Below are 12,844 nucleotides of genomic sequence, written 5' to 3'. Positions count from 1 at the left end.
AAAAGCAACGGACCAGATCTTTATCGGCCGACGTCTTCGGGCTATAAAAGCCGATATCGCCCTGCCCCCTTCTGCAGTTCGTGCAAGTCAAACACTCCCCGCCATCAAAATGGCCGATGTCAACGCCACAAAAGGTGAACTCGAACAGGCCCAGGCCCAGGCCCAAGCTCAAGAGATGGAACAAGCGAACGATAGAATCAGCAGGATTGACAGTGTCCAAGTTGGTAATGTCGACAAACCGCAAGGGGACGGGATATACGCCGAAGCTCTTGCACAATATCCTACTGATGATTCAATCGACCCAATTCTGGAGAAGAAAGTCAGAAGGAAACTCGACCGACTCATAATACCTGTTCTGGGAGTTTGCTACTTTTTCTACTATGTTGACAAAACAACACTGTATGTCTAACCTACACAGCACTCGAAAGACCACGATATCTAACCAACCATACCTATCTAGTTCCTATGCTGCCATCTTTGGTCTCAAGGATGACCTCAAGCTTAAAGGTGACGAGTACTCTTGGCTCTCGAGCAGCTTCTATTTCGGTTGGTTGATCTGGGCTATTCCCTCGAACCTCCTGATGCAACGCAGCCCTCCTGGTTACTACCTGGCCTTCAACATTTTCATGTGGGGTGCTCTCCTCATGACACAGGCCGCTGCAAAGAACTTTGCTGGTATTCTCGCTCTTAGAATTCTGTCCGGCGCATTTGAAGCCATCGCAGACCCGGCTTTCATGCTCATTACTTCCATGTACTTCACGCGCGAAGAGCAACCAAGTCGTATATCAGCTTGGTATGCTTTCAACGGCATAGGTGTTGCTGGTGGAGGTCTGATTGGTTAGTTCTTCGGTCTACTTTCTCTCAAGTTATACCTAACACCTCTTTGACAGGCTATGCAATTGGTAATATCAAAGGAGCGCTTCAGTCGTGGCGTTACGAGTTCCTTGTAGTTGGCGCTTTTTGCTCTGCTTGGGCCATCGCTCTCGTTCTGCTTCTACCCAATTCTCCTCGCACCATTCGAGGTTTCTCTCACGATGAGAAGCTCATCATGATTGCTCGAATGCGACGCAACCAAACTGGCATCGAACAGCGAAGAATCAATTGGGGTCAAATCAAAGAAGCATACCTCGACTACAAGACATGGCTATTCACTTTGCTTGGATTCGTTTCTAATGTCCCAAACGGCGGAATTTCAAACTTCTCCACGCTAGTCATCCAGGGTCTTGGGTTTGATACGCTGCATACGGCCCTGCTGGGCATTCCTCAGGGTGCCCTCGTGGTCATCTGGATCGGACTTGGTGCTCTGGCCAACAAGTATATGCCTCCCAATAGCCGAACTCTGGTCAGCGCCATCTTCATGATACCAACTATAGCCGGAGCTCTTGGCTTTCTTCTGGCACCAGAAGATGCTTACGTTGGCCGTTTGATTTGCTTGTAAGTGCATTGGATCCTGCTCAACTTGCTGTCCTCTAACTTTGTGAAGCTACCTCACTGGCTCCTATCAGGCATCATTTGTCATATGCCTCTCTCTCATCACTTCAAACACCGGAGGCCAGTCCAAAAAGATGATTGTTTCTGGTATGATTTGGTTTGGTGCCTGTGTTGGCAACATTGCCAGCCCCTTTTTCTATCGCCCCGAGCAGGCACCCTCCTACCACCTTGGTATCGGATCACTTCTTGTCGCCAACTGCATCGAGTTCGCCCTGTTTTTCGTCTTTAGATATGCCTTCAAGTGGGAGAACAAACGGAAAGAGCAGCATCGTGAAGCTTTACGAGCAGCGGGCCATGATTTTACTGCCAACACTACTGCGTTCATGGATATGACGGATAAGGAAAACCCGAACTTTGAATACGTGTACTAGGATATATGCTGCCATTTCAGCTACGAGGTATCATTCGACGAACCCAACTAAGATTTGCCCGCAGTAGCTTCATGGCTGAATATGCCATCTCTCTATACTTTATATAGGCTGCGTGTGCCATCCCGGAGCACTTTTTCTCGGGCACAATTTTGTTGCTATTGCGACAGATAATTTAGGGGAGGTCAAAGAAATTTGAGATGTCTATTGTAGGTAGATAATAGATAAAAGATTTAGGTGAGTTTAGTATGTCTTAGCAGACCTTTAAGCCAGTTAATTTCAGTATCTCGATTCGATGTCCGAGTCTACTTGCCCCCTGAGCCCTGAGAACGCCTAACATCTCCCAATACAGCCAAATCTAATTTGTCACAAGATATTATTCTGAAGGCACTACTTGACTTTGTTCCATCATTTTTCAATATTAACAGATGTGCAGTTCACGAAATTCAAAGAAGATCAAGGGCTTGATGCCGATACATCTGGTTGTCCTGTCAACAATAGTGATGTTCAATAAACTCACAACCTCCAATGACCGACCTTGGTTTGTGTCCCTGCAGCATGTTATCGATTTCGAGAACATGATGTGGGAATGTTCACAGCCCTTAGACCTCCCCTTGGCTTCGACAAAAAAGTTATTGTTCGATCACACAGGCCAATAGTCCTTACATTCTTTCGCCTCTGATTTATATCGATGTTCAGTCTTGAAGATGAATATGACCTTTTCCACCATTATGTTATAATCGAGGTAGCTTCCTTGAATATCTTGTCGTCTTACCAACACAAGCTCTGAAAGGACTGAAAGCCAGCAGACTCTCTCCAGCAGCACTAAAACGCCGCCACTTGCAGGCTCTCTCGGTGCTCGAGGTAAGTAACCTATTCAGATTAAATACTGCCACTTTCAGCATATAGCATCTCACAAGGTAGTCTTGAAGATGGCTCCTGTTCCGGTCGTTGAGCTCAGAGAGCTCGAATCTTGCTTGTCCAACATCGTTTACGGTGATCCAAAAGGTTCATATCTGGCTGCCGTGATTTTGGCTGCGATTTTGGCAATAATGAGTGTGGCCTCTATTTCGCTGTTTTTAATAGCGAGGCAGCGTAAAAGAAAGCTCCAAGCCGCCCAACGCAATGCTTTGAAATATCAAGCCATAGTACAGACTGCGCAGGCCGAAGCACTTGAATCGCAGCACAGGGCTGGGAAGTATCAAACAGAGAATATTAGTCTGTCTAAAACCCTGGAGCAGTTGCAAAGGCATTCTGTCGAATCCAGTGGTAATCATCATAGCTCTACTCGAACCAGTTCATCAACTAAGGAGTCAGCAAAGCATCTTCAGATAGTGCCTCCAGCAAATTGGCAGAAGCCTGGCAACTCACCGCTTAGACAGGTAGAGCCAGTCTCGCCGGTAAGTTCCACGGCCTCAAGCGAATACGAAGGTTTCTCCGAGACTAAACCCCCAAATGATGGTTACCATGGCTCCAATGACCAGTCTTTCACTGCTCGAACAGGGAGAATGGTGGCGATCGCGGAAATCCGTGCTGAACAAGATGGCTCTAATCGCGTGTCCGACAAGCCACCCCAGCTTCCTCGCTATTCCTTCCAAGGAAGTGGTCAGTGAGGAGACTGCGATTCAAGATGCGCCCTCAAGTGACACCGAGATTTCAGTTGCGAGATGATCAATGTGGTAGTAGTAACTCAATAAGAACAAAGCCCTACACTCCTTTCACTCTTTAGTTCAAACTCGTGGCTTAAAGCGTGACTCTCCGTCGACATGTTGGAGAAAATGCCTATCTGCACTCGTAAATTGACCAGGACTCTGCCTTGGTACCTCATTGTAATAGTAACTAACCTGGTTGCCTGTCCGCCATCATAACTCTTGGATATTTTCGATTCCGCATTAAAAGAACTTGCTCTTAAGGCCGCCCATAACGACATTCCTCTTTTGCTTATTAAGGAACTTGTTCACATCATCTGCCCATCCAGCGCTGTTGTTCTGCAGGTTCTCCATATTGTCACCCATCATGTTCAACTTCTCGGTCCTTTCGTTCAGTTGCCTCGTCAGGTAGTCTCCCCAACCTTCCTGGCTGCCCGATCCTGATGCGGCGGCTGACTCTCCAGCCCGAGCAGCCCGTTGCTCTGCTGCCGCTGCGTCCATCATTCGCTTGCTGGGAGGCCTATCTGGGCCTCCAACCAGCAGATCAAGATCGGTAGGGGAGATGTATTGGCTGCCCGAGATCCACTGCATGTTTGAAATAGTCGGCCGAGGTGGGCACTCAAGCTTGGGGTTGATCAGCGTGTCTGGAGATTGTTGAGGTCCTTTACCCGTTCCCCAGACGTGGATCACGGCAAGCTCACTTGGCCCTGTCCAAGCAAAGACGTCGCCAGTTTGAGTAACAACTGAGTTTGTACTCCTCGTCACATCTATCATGGGAAGATCGGCCTTTCCGATGTCTCTGAGACCCGGGATTGAGAATGCACGAGCAGTTCGGTCACCAAACACACCAACGACAGCAAATCCCTGTAACTCGAGCTCTGCTACACATGCAGAATCACACAGTATGCTATCGAACTCTTTTGACGCGCCTTTAGAGTTGGCTGGTTTGAAGATTCGGATTTCTGTTTGCGTGACTATCGACCTTGTTAGTTGGGCCAATTTGAGCCGAAGCCATGCGCCACTTACCAGCAACAAGTACGCCATTGACCTGACGTCCTTCTCTGAGGCCTGCCACGATCTGTCCAGTAGCATGGGCAGGCTTGCCCGTGTCAGCTTCGATGGGGTTGAGTGAAATGATCTTCCCATCAAACGATAAAACTCCTGCGAGCGACGCAGAGTATGTGCCGTCTTGGCCAGGCAGAAGTTTAAAGGTGATGACTTTGCCTAGGTTCGTTCCCACAAAACAGCAAATGCTCGAGTATTTGTCCTCGTCCAAGGTCATGACACCAAACTCAATTACGACAGGCCACTCTTTCTGGGGGCCCGGCGAAGAACTGTGGCTCTTCAGGAATGAAGATCGCTTATCTGGCTTGGCGAAATCCGTCATGGGAGCTTGGAAGAAGATAGTAGGTCCACGAAGATCAATCAGTGTAAGGAATCCCAGTTCTGAGCCTACGGCTACGAATCCAACATTGGACACCTGTATAGCTGTGATGGGGCCCATCATCATCTCGTAGAGAACGAGAGGCTGCAGGCCCTCCTTCAGGCCTGGTTCTGCTCTCGAGCTAATGTCCGTGAGGCCTTTGGGATTGGGGTCAAGCTGGAGAGCTTTATCTTTGCCGAAAAAGCGATTCTGACCCCATCGATAAATGATGGCCTCTCCCGTGCGTGTTCCTACGACGAATTCTCCGGTGCTAGTCGCCATGTTCATACAGGTAATCTCTACATCATCGTATCGGTCCAGAGCTCGAGCAACATCGACTTGGAGCTGGGTTCCATTTTCAATTTCATCAGCATGGCCCGAGTCCCAGATCCTGATTGTACTATCGGCATGAGCGGCTTGGATTATGGTTCTCTCTTCAAATCTTTTCCGAGGTCGCGACGCCTCGGCTCCTCCTTTAAGCAGCGGCTCGCCTTGATTGCGCTTCTCGAACATGGAGAGCCAGCGTGGACGTTCGAGAGATGACACATTGACTTTTGTCACAAATGGATGAACAAAAGAAACGGAGGGGTGGAGCTGGTTGGTAGGACTGATCGGGTAGCCAGAGGGGAAACTCAGCGTGATGAGTTCACCAGATGAGAGGAGAACCATGACAGCGATCGGGTCTTGAGCGCCAGCAAAGTGAGGAGAAAATCGTGGAATGAGGAGGAAGTTTATCGCTTGCGCACCAGAAGGAAGAGGGAGAACATTCTGGCGTTTCCCCCTGCAGTAATTAGCCAATATTTGCCAGGTCGAGGTCGCGTAGACTGGCGTCTGGCTCAGGTCAATGAATGTCAAGCCCTTTGGCGATGCGTCTGGGCGTTGTCCGCCTGCAATGAGAAGGCCACTATCGTCGCAATTCTCTTTGCAACACCAAGCGATCTTAGTGATGGGCTCAGGTAAAGCAGGTGTAGGAGTTTCAGGCGAGGGTTGGTCGACGTTGAAGTTCGTCAGGGTTCTCGCCATCACAATCTTCTCGGCTTTTGGATCCCAGAACACCAAGCTTCCATCATCATGAGCTGTCAGGATGAATGTACCAGAGGGGTGCCAGAGTGCATGTGTAAGTCGAGGCTTTCGAACCGTCTCAACAGCTGCACCGTTGCCTCCCGGAGCACCTGCTGGAACAACATACTCATAGTAGTTGACAGGTTTGGCTTGTTTAAACGAGTAGACAACAGCGCCATGGGTGTATCCCAAGAGGAGCTTACCGACGTCTCGGGGGTGAAGAGACATGGTTATGAGGTTCGGAGTTGTCGCACCAGGGTTCTTTTCTTTCCAGAAGTTTGGAAGTCTGAAGGAACGGGCCAGGCTCCCTCTGTCCAGATCAAAGGCCATGATGTCTCCATTGTACAAACCGATAAAGGCCCAGTCAAGCATAGGATCCGTCACCAAAGAGACGACCTGGCCGGCGACGACCAGAGCGGCGATGCGCTCGCCGCTGTCGAGGTCCCATATTCCCAACTCGTTCTTCGCGTCAACGGTAACAAGGCGGTTGGCGGAGAATTGTACGATCTGGAAGGATGTGCGTCGGGGAGGCTCGAAGATCTTGTGTACACGTCGCTGACCGAAGATGTAGACTTTACCGGGGCCAAACTTGCTTTCAGCAGTTCCGATAGCTAGGAGGGACTGGACTGGATCGTAAGCGTAGCAGCTGCGACAAAGAATGGATGGTCAGCTGGGTCATTTTGGGGCATGCATACATGATACTGATACATGTTGGGCGAGACGGAGCGATACCTAATTTGAGAGTTGATGCCATAGCGAGCCTGATCGTCGGGCATGAAGAGTTCAGGTCTGATGCTCGCTGATAGGTCATTCTGCATGCCCGTCTGCTTGCCGCGTAGGAATGCCGCCATGTTGTGAGTTGGCGTCGCCAAAGTCTATGACGACAGCGATAACTAGCGATTGTCAATGTTCCGGTGGTGAAATGTTCTAGAGCTTTGCAAAGCCCTCACCTTGAAAAGAGTGAGAGGAGAGGGATGGAAGATGGAAGAGATAGACGTTCCGGTGGGGTTTGTACAACTGCCCTGCCCGCCGCCAAAGCCGGTACCTTACCGTCCTTACGTAGTGCGCTCAGTGCTCTCTCCAGGGACAATCCAAGACCCTAAGACGCCCAAGACCCTTGGCAACGGCAACGTCATCCCGTACTATCACTGTGCGGAGTATGTACTTGGTTTTTAATACTGTGAGCTTAACTCCAAGGAGGTCGTTGCACGACATTGTTATTATCTCTATTATATGCCAAAGAATTGCAGAACCGCCATTTCGTGATGCAACTCGTTAAGTTTCCCCTTTAGATCCCGAAGTTATCTCACACCATTCTGCTCTCAATCCAGGAAGACAGCGTGCGTACGCCGTTGGCCTATCAGCTTGACCCACGGCCAAGCCTGCACTGCCCCAAAACATCTGATCACGGTAGAGCCAGTCGAACCTTTCCGCGTGGTCGAGATCGAGGTAATTTAACTTCCAAGTCATCAAGGGGGACGCGTCAACGGAAATAGGATCGTAGGGAGGAATCAACAGTAAATGGCCCTAATAAAGCTCCAGCTACGAATGAAATAATGACAACAGACTTAGACCAGGGCCTTAGCTGGACATGGACAAGCAAACTGGGCCTGGGACAATTTTGACATCGGGACGTCCCTTGCTTGCATAAATCCGAACCGAGATAATAATCTGCTATAGCTCGCTAGCTTGACGCTAACGGCTTCCACTCTTCCATACTTATTGTCGATTTGAATAGCGTGAACAGGTAGATTAGGCTGCTGTCTTGACTACGGTTGGATGTGAATTATCAAGTCGAGTTTCAATTGATGAAAGGGCTTGGCAAGTATCTTGAATAAGTTTCTATCTACGGTTTATAACCGACCAACCGACTCTATGATAAAAGCATTGTTGACATCAGCACTCTGCTTCATCATCTAGACAAGTTATCGCATAGATTTCGTTTGAAATTTGTTCATCTCGAGTTCTTTTAGAGTCTGTGATTGATATTAGAGAAGATGCCGCCTTGGTTATGTCCGTCTCAGGACGATGACTACTGTGCCATTCCTGTAGACTATCATTTTCAACTGCTTGTTATTCCAAGGGTTTGGTCTCCATATTGACAATGTAGCGTTGTCATAATTGCCGAGTATCATATGCCGAAACATACATCACTAAGGATTGTTAAGATATGATCGACGGATAACACATCACTTTAGCCTATAATGCATGGTCGGATACTATGTAACTGTCTCGTGGTTTTGCAATGCCTGATATCAACGGTCTCGTCCTGTCGTATCCATGGAGAGCTAGCTGCGTGGTAGCGATGACCGTTGTACATACATTGGGAACTGGCACCTAATGCTACCGAGTAACAAAACAAGTCCACGTGGACCTGACCTGTTCTGTTATGATGACTATGATGATGATGATGATGATGATGATGCTGCTGCTGCTGCCAGGCTACGAGAGATGCATATAGGGCATCTCCCAACCCACACTTGTCACTGTCGATGCCCAGTGAATCGTGCTCATGAGACCAATCCTGCCTAAGCTGAAACTCGGTGTCGATGCAAGCGGGCTCCTGTATCGAACTCCAGAAGAAGCGAGGCTTACCTTTTATCATTGGTCGCAAGTGACGGTTGGGTTCTGGAGCGTTGCGCTGCAATTGGCTCTCGTGGTCGACGTGTCGTATTGTGTTGGGCATCACTTGCAGCTTCGCCCGCCCCTCCCAACTTCTGAACCCCCCCCCCCCTCTGACGTGGGCCTCTCAAAAGCCTCATGCTGGCCTCTTGCCCTACAGGATCTCTCGTTTATCATAAGCAGATCAGCTAGCGGGCCGTCCACTAGGCCCCGCTGGGTCCCGATGCTTCTAAACTGATGCCGCCGCCGCCGCTACTTCTGCGTTGGCCCTGCGTTATGTACCTACCTACACTCGGCTGCCCTGCAGACCGGGTCATTATGCTGGCAGCCATAGCAGCCAGAGCCCTGCGAAAGGCTTACACACTCGATGGACGATTGACCGCAGGACGATATGTTTAATCGTGCCCAATCTATGTTAGTCGGGGCTACATAGCTACCTGGCTACCCGATCATAGACGGATTGAAGGCGAATTTAATTGCCTTTGTCTACCCGCTTATGGATACCGAACAACAGATCGACACAGCACTACTACCATCCACAAGCAACTCTTATTCTCCGAAATGGCATTTTACAGTCGCAACCACAGCCAACTATCTGCGGATCAGCTTCGCCACTCCGACTCTGACTCCGACTCCCGCTACCACCACGGATGGGCTGGCTCATCCTCCTCAAGCTACTACAACGAGCCAACGACATCTGATCCTCGCTACCATGCCTTTGGTAGCTACTATGCCAGCAAGTCAGCCTCAAACTGCAACCACTCCTACAGACCTGGGGACTACAATGAGTCTCAGCAATCAGAGGACCATCAGCACATGTGGCAGTCCCAAGATCACAGTGGCGCACCGCCCTCCTCCTCATCAGTGGCCACTTCAAGTCCTCCCAACCTACAAGATGACTCCTACGGCTGGGTGAACTCGGCCGATGGCAGTGAGCCAAATCTGTGCCACTGCGGCAAGACATTCCGACGTCCGTCTGACCTCGCGTAAGTTTAACCAAGCCCCAACCTCAGCGCCTACAACTAACAACTCATAGAAAGCACCAAAAGTATCACATGAAGTACTTCTCATGTCTAGCCTCAGGGTGTGACAAGTCTTTTGCTACTCAGAAAGACCTGATCAGGCACACGCGCACACATCGCAAAGGCGAGGGCTACCAATGCAAGGTAGAAGGGTGCCGCAAGGCCATGTCAGGCCATGTCTACTCACGGAAAGACAACTTCGATCGACATATGCGGACGGCACATCCAGATCACCCGCAAATCTGAGAGGCATACAGAGACTCTCTATTCTTTTCCGACAGACGCACTATGATGGTGTTATAAATATAGAAGCTAATATCAGAGCTTGAAACAGTATAGGCGTATTTTATTTGAGAACACGGGCATTTGTTTGAGTATAACGGGCAATATTGTATGAACTAAGGGACTTATATAGAGAAACAATGAATGGGAAATAAGGAAAGGGTTATCAAACTCGTGTGTTTTATCAAAATACTGTTCATTTGATTACAGTCCCTTTTACGTATTGTATAAATGAACCTTTGAGTGTTACAAGCCGTGCCAGAGTATTTGCTCAATGATGTAGATGGTCTTTACGGGAACCTATGAACTATTGACGTTTGGACTGAAATTACCAATTGGCCATGAAAGTGCTAATAGTTGTACAGACAAGTGAAGCAGTGATATGAAGCCCGTTTCTCTCCTTGAAATACATCTCAAGAGAAATTATTGTTTGATTTACCTACACATGTATTGGTTTTCAGTACGAAAGCCTGAACACAGTGGAAAGTTCAGTTTGGTTTCGCACCATTGGACCTCGAGTTACTTTATACCATCCTGAAAAAGACCTAGAAAGCGAAAACATGACCTCCTTGAGCTCATCCCAGCCACAAAGGAAGTCTATGGAGCGGTCAGCCCTCATGAAAATCTATGTCATGTGCTCCGTCGTGACAGCTACCAGGTCATAGCTCTTTTCTTTATTCAAATCAATTATTTTAGTAGACTTGAGGAGTCTAATCTCGCTTTAAGCATAGCATAAAATGCAAATCTTGCAAAGAAAACACAAAAACAACAATCAAAACGGAAGTCATCCTTATGAAAGTACATATAGGAGCTGGCTTCAGGGTTCCGATCAGTTACATAGGGATATTTAGCTTACAAAAGGATAAATTCGAACAGTTATCATACTGCAGTCATGGCTGTCGATGTATAGTTTGAAACTTCTCAGTCTGTCTGCCTTGTATGATCAAACCATCCCCTTGAGATATCTTACCCAATACTCTTTGAGTTTTTGATATAACTTATATGAATCCCGATAATTCTAAAGTATGATTATTCTAATAATACTCCTAGTTCCACGTATTGTGCAAAGCGAAACTAGCTCATTGACACAACTATGACAATTTTATCATCCTTTTGATACGTTGACTCTGAAAACCAAGATCAGTAGAGTTTCGTTGCTCACTAACTCCATCAGATATAGTGTACAGAAAGAATAGATGATAATAGTAGCTCTATCGTTGGCGGTACCAGTTGATAGTGTCCTGCAGCTCAGTCTAGGAGTCAGGACAAACATCAAAGGGTTCAAAGGGCCAAGAACGGGGGATTACTGTGCCCCTATCTTTTTTCACGTTTTTTTTTTGGCTTTATTTATACTGTATATGGGCTTCAGATACCTTCCAAACATATTTCAGAGGGATTGATCATCCTTGGTCAAAGGAGGCTGGGCAAACACCAGGAAGGGAGGCTCACCTCACAGCCACTACTTGGGTGTTTTACCATTCATTCACTCGAGTTCCAGTCCAACACATGTGATTCCTCTGAATTGCATCTTGATATTACTCTGTCACGTATTGGATCAACTGATTGAGTTGAGTCCATCGGCTCAACCTCTGTTATTGGATGGGAAGTGTTCACCCAGAAGACACGAGACGCATTTTGACGACGATCTCTGGTCTCCGATCAATTAGATTCGTGACAAAAATGTGGTCATACTATTCGCACTGATGGTCCTTCATTTTAAAAGTCGCCGTCTATATATCTTCGTCTGTGGCATTTCTCCAGTCTCAGATCGGCCTTCCTATTGACGTCTCCGACGATCTATCGGTTGATTAAATTTAACAGAAGCTACAGAGTCGCGAACATATTCTTCATATGTATGTAGTTAATTGAGCCATTGTGCGGCATCTGTGCAACTGACGCCCCTCGTCTAGAGTACGAGACAAGATCGCGCTGTCAAAGGAACTCATCGTGGTTCAGCTTCAAGGCAACCAGTCATTAATTACTTCTGCTATCAGCCAATTCTAGAGTTCCAGGAGTTCAATTTCTTATGTATATCAAGGCACAATTGAGGCAACACGCATCAGTGGCCCGATGGCCTTGTGCACTGGCTTCATAGAACTGCATGGTCAGTTATTCTGATACAAACAACGCACAGTTGGCGGAATCACGACGAAGTGCTTGCGCAATTCTGTCTGAAACATTACAAAGTTTGGGATCACAACTTCAGGGCGTGCATTTAGGTGACGCGCAGCCGTGTCTTGACATCAACTCGACCCGGGCGGCCTCTCCCAAGCCACGACAACCTCAACAGTGCAGATTGACTGGTAGCACACACAGAGACCGGGCCTGACAAATATTCGCATACAACTCCATCCGGGAAGTTAGCCACTTGTTGGAGGCTGAGACACAAAGTCTCCGGGTTGAAGATAAGAAGAATGTCACGTAGAGGTGTTGAGTGGCTTACTACCGCATATGAAGCTGAAACATGGGGTTGAGTTCTTATCTGCATAGAACTCAATAGGTCAGAGTCGCCATCACGGTTTGCTAGTACGTAAAGAAATATGGCAGCTGTACGCAGTTGAACTGCGGTCTGCATGCAGCTTACACGACCCCAAAGATTGTAACCTTGGAGAGATATTGTCGCAGGTGCATAATTTGCTTGACACATCTCAATCCCGTCATTGGTTCCTGATTAGCGATCATAGGGCTTTTTCTGTGCTCTTTGAAGTGTGGCAAGGCAGATTAGAGGCTCTTACAGTCGCAGAGAAACGAGGCCAGGAAGTTGGTGTGGTGGGTGGATGGACGGATGGATGCTGTGGCACGCGGGAAGGCTTCCTTGATACATTCTAGAATGTAGCACGCACATTCATTCACTGCGTCATCAATCACATCGGGTCTGGGCTGATAGCATAAAGCAGCAACCAACATATGCAACAAGCAGCCTGT

General features: G+C 48.0%; 4 protein-coding genes across 4 annotated transcripts; 3 read left to right on the top strand and 1 right to left on the bottom strand.

Moving 5' to 3' along the window:
* Positions 1-109: 109 nt before the first annotated feature.
* Positions 110-1,862, top strand: FPRO_01292 (uncharacterized protein; the record flags this gene model as incomplete). The annotated part of the gene is made up of 4 exons (XM_031233094.1): positions 110-399; positions 461-837; positions 891-1,434; positions 1,484-1,862. The coding sequence occupies 4 exons, from the start codon at positions 110-112 to the stop codon at positions 1,860-1,862; spliced, it is 1,590 nt and encodes a 529-aa protein (XP_031075181.1).
* A 929-nt stretch (positions 1,863-2,791) lies between these two features.
* On the top strand, positions 2,792-3,472 carry FPRO_01293 (uncharacterized protein; the record flags this gene model as incomplete). Its single annotated transcript, XM_031233083.1, has 1 exon — positions 2,792-3,472. One exon carries the CDS (start codon positions 2,792-2,794, stop codon positions 3,470-3,472), a length of 681 nt encoding a protein of 226 aa, XP_031075180.1.
* Positions 3,473-3,751: 279 nt separating this feature from the next.
* On the bottom strand, positions 3,752-6,844 carry FPRO_01294 (uncharacterized protein; the record flags this gene model as incomplete). Its single annotated transcript, XM_031233072.1, has 3 exons — positions 3,752-4,482; positions 4,535-6,639; positions 6,726-6,844. 3 exons carry the CDS (start codon positions 6,842-6,844, stop codon positions 3,752-3,754), a joined length of 2,955 nt encoding a protein of 984 aa, XP_031075179.1.
* Positions 6,845-9,176: 2,332 nt separating this feature from the next.
* Positions 9,177-9,883, top strand: FPRO_01295 (uncharacterized protein; the record flags this gene model as incomplete). Its single annotated transcript, XM_031233061.1, has 2 exons — positions 9,177-9,601; positions 9,652-9,883. 2 exons carry the CDS (start codon positions 9,177-9,179, stop codon positions 9,881-9,883), a joined length of 657 nt encoding a protein of 218 aa, XP_031075178.1.
* Positions 9,884-12,844: the final 2,961 nt, after the last annotated feature.

This window comes from Fusarium proliferatum (assembly GCF_900067095.1).
Source record: "Fusarium proliferatum ET1 genome assembly, contig: FPRO_scaffold001, whole genome shotgun sequence".
Lineage (NCBI taxonomy): Eukaryota > Fungi > Ascomycota > Sordariomycetes > Hypocreales > Nectriaceae > Fusarium > Fusarium proliferatum.
The sequence above is the reverse complement of the archived record's forward strand: the minus strand, read 5'-3'. Positions and strand labels throughout refer to the sequence as shown.